This window comes from Neophocaena asiaeorientalis, unplaced genomic scaffold, assembly GCF_003031525.2.
Source record: "Neophocaena asiaeorientalis asiaeorientalis breed wild unplaced genomic scaffold, Neophocaena_asiaeorientalis_V1.1 scaffold476, whole genome shotgun sequence".
Classification (NCBI taxonomy): Eukaryota; Metazoa; Chordata; class Mammalia; order Artiodactyla; family Phocoenidae; genus Neophocaena; species Neophocaena asiaeorientalis.
In genome coordinates, this window is record NW_020172178.1 from 9,664,745 (window position 1) to 9,667,170 (window position 2,426).

Below are 2,426 nucleotides of genomic sequence, written 5' to 3' on the forward strand. Positions count from 1 at the left end.
CCATGGCGCTGCCGGGGCCGCCCGAGCCGCCCCGCGGCGCGCCCCGCAAGGCGCCCAGCCTGCTGGAGATGGGGGCGCTCTGCCTGGACTCGGAGATCATCCTGGGGTTCACCAGCCACCTCCTGCGGCGCCGAGCCAAGGTGAGGGCCGGGCGGCGGGACCCGGCTGGCGGCAGAGGCGCCGTCCCGCTACTTTGCGGCGCGGCTCCCGCGGCCCAGGGTGCGGCGCCGGGAAAGAGGCGGCAGGTCCCGAGCAGCGTCGCGCAGGCCGGGCCGCACTTTTCCCCGTTAGTGCTGCCCTATCTCTCTCTCTCCCCTCAGCGAGGCGTCCTGAGCGGGGGACTGTCGGCGAGGGAGGAGAGCGCAGCGCAGGGACTCCGAGTCCCACCGCGCGCCTTGCTGGGGAGGGAGAGGCTGGGGGGCGCGGGTCTCGCGGCTGATCCCGAGTCCCGAGGTGGTCCAGGTTCCGCGGGGCCGTGTCTGGCCGTCCCCGGGAACCCGGGTGTAGGGTGTGAGCGTGTGCTTCTGGAAGCGCCGCAGCCGAGCGGACAAACGAAGTTGCGGGTGTGGCCGGCCCCGGGCATAGGACAAGGGCTCCTGGGGCCGATGTGTTTCCGGAGGTGCAGGTGAGGAGTGTGTGCGTCGGCGTGCTATAGAGTCGCGCTTCCCGGGCCTGCATATGTGTGTGTCTGTGTCCCAGAGCAGTTGAGGGGCGGGGGCTGCGACGTCCCGCGGTACCCAGATCCGGACGCGGGTGACGCCCCTTTCCTTCGAGGAGCTAGAAAAGGAGAAGAGCTTCGGCGTCCAGGCCGAGTGGAAAGGGGCTGGACGACGTGGGACCGTGGAGTGAGAGTGGGGACCCTTTGCCCACTTTATGCTCCCCTCGCCGCTTTGCAGGCCAAGAACAACTGGGAGAGCCAGGAAGGGCAGATCACCCCGCTCCACTCTTTTCTGGGGAGTGAGTGCGTAGGTGGAGAGGACCTTTCTAGTGAAAGGGAGGGTGGGCAAAACATAAAGAAGGAGTCGCTTTGAGGGGCTCAGGAGAGGCAGGGAGCGGCTCGAATCTGTGTGAGGGTCGCACTGCGTGCCGGGGAGCTGCGGTTGGGGTCTCCGCCTGGGCCGCGGTTTTCCAGCCGCCCTCTGCTCTGGCTCCGCTCCTTCTAGCCCCCCTCCCCCGGCGCGCCTCTTCGCCTCGGACGTGTGGCGCGAGGCCTCTTCCGAGCCTCGCGGCGGCGGGTGCGAGGCGGCCAGCAGGGGGCGCTCGCGTCGCGAGAAACCGGGTGGCCGCGCCCGCGGAGCCCGACCCTGGATTTCTGGCTGACCCAGAGCCGGACCCGGATCCGCCTGCCGCCTCGGATAGCGAAGACACTTAGGGCTGAGCTGGAGCGGGAGCAACTGGTCGCCGGAGAAGGGGGGCGACCTCCCAGCCGGAGACTAACAGGCAATTAATTCCGGAGCTAAGTTCCCATCTGCCCGGCCGGCTGACAACAGGTCCCGCGCACACCCCCAGGGCCACCTCCTCCCTCTTCCCGGGCGCACGGCGCGCACACCGGCCTTCTTGCACACGCGCGGCTGCAAAGACTCGCGTGCCGTTTGCAGACACGCCTAGGCACAGATAGACTGGCATGGGCGCTGCACGTTCCGAGGCGCAGAGCCCGGCGATGCTCACCCATGCGTGACAGTTAGACCCAAAGTGTGGCCACCGACACGCGGAGTGCGCTGGATTTTCAGGAAAAAGCGATCGGGAGCCTGGGGGCCGGGGTTCCCTTCCACTTTGTTGTGTGACCTTGGGCAAGGCCTTCCCCTCCGCGGCCTCAGTTTTCTCGCCTGTAAAGTGACGAGTGGGTTGGGGCCTCCCAGGAGACCCCAGTGTCCCAGGAGAGATGCAGGAAGGCGCATACGCGCGCGTGTACGGGGTATCTCACCGCGGCCCCCAGCGCCCCTCCCTCGGGCTGGGACTCGCCTAACAGGTTGGGGGCCTCGGAGTGGGTGCGGCCGCGCGGCGCTGCGGGACCCCCTCCCCCACACACTGCAGCGCGAGGGCTTGGGCGGGGCGGGACAGCTCTCCCGGAGCCCCGCCCCTCCCCGCCCCCGGAGTCCCCGGCCCCGCCCTCGTTTCCGAGCGCGCTCGCCGCCACAGCCATCGCACTCTCCGCCACTTGCCTGCTCCTCGAACTTCGGAGCGGCCGGCCTCGCCATGGGGGCGTCCTCAGGCCGGATCACGTAACCGCGGCGACCCGGGAGAGCCCTCGTGGCCCTGAAGCGACGGCCCAGCCCTTCCTGCGTCCCGGCCATGGGCAGCCGCGGCGCCCCTCTGTGTGCGGCGCAGCCCGCGGTACGCGCAGCGGGGCACGAGAGGGAGGCGGGCGACTGGGGGCCGGCGGATGGCCCGGGACCGAGCCCGGGACGCAGAGGACACTGGCAGGG

The 2,426-nt window shown here is 70.1% G+C and overlaps 1 protein-coding gene across 1 annotated transcript in view; it reads left to right on the forward strand.

Moving 5' to 3' along the window:
* The first annotated feature begins 2 nt into the window (after nt 1-2).
* The window catches only part of KIF26A (kinesin family member 26A), a 40,801-nt gene continuing 38,377 nt past the window's right edge, over nt 3-2,426 (forward strand). The window contains exons 1-5 of the mRNA XM_024758033.1: nt 3-563; nt 742-840; nt 897-965; nt 1,164-1,440; nt 1,970-2,222. Coding sequence (XP_024613801.1) covers nt 3-563; nt 742-840; nt 897-965; nt 1,164-1,440; nt 1,970-2,222 — 1,259 coding nt within the window. The remainder of the gene's footprint in view (nt 564-741; nt 841-896; nt 966-1,163; nt 1,441-1,969; nt 2,223-2,426) is intronic.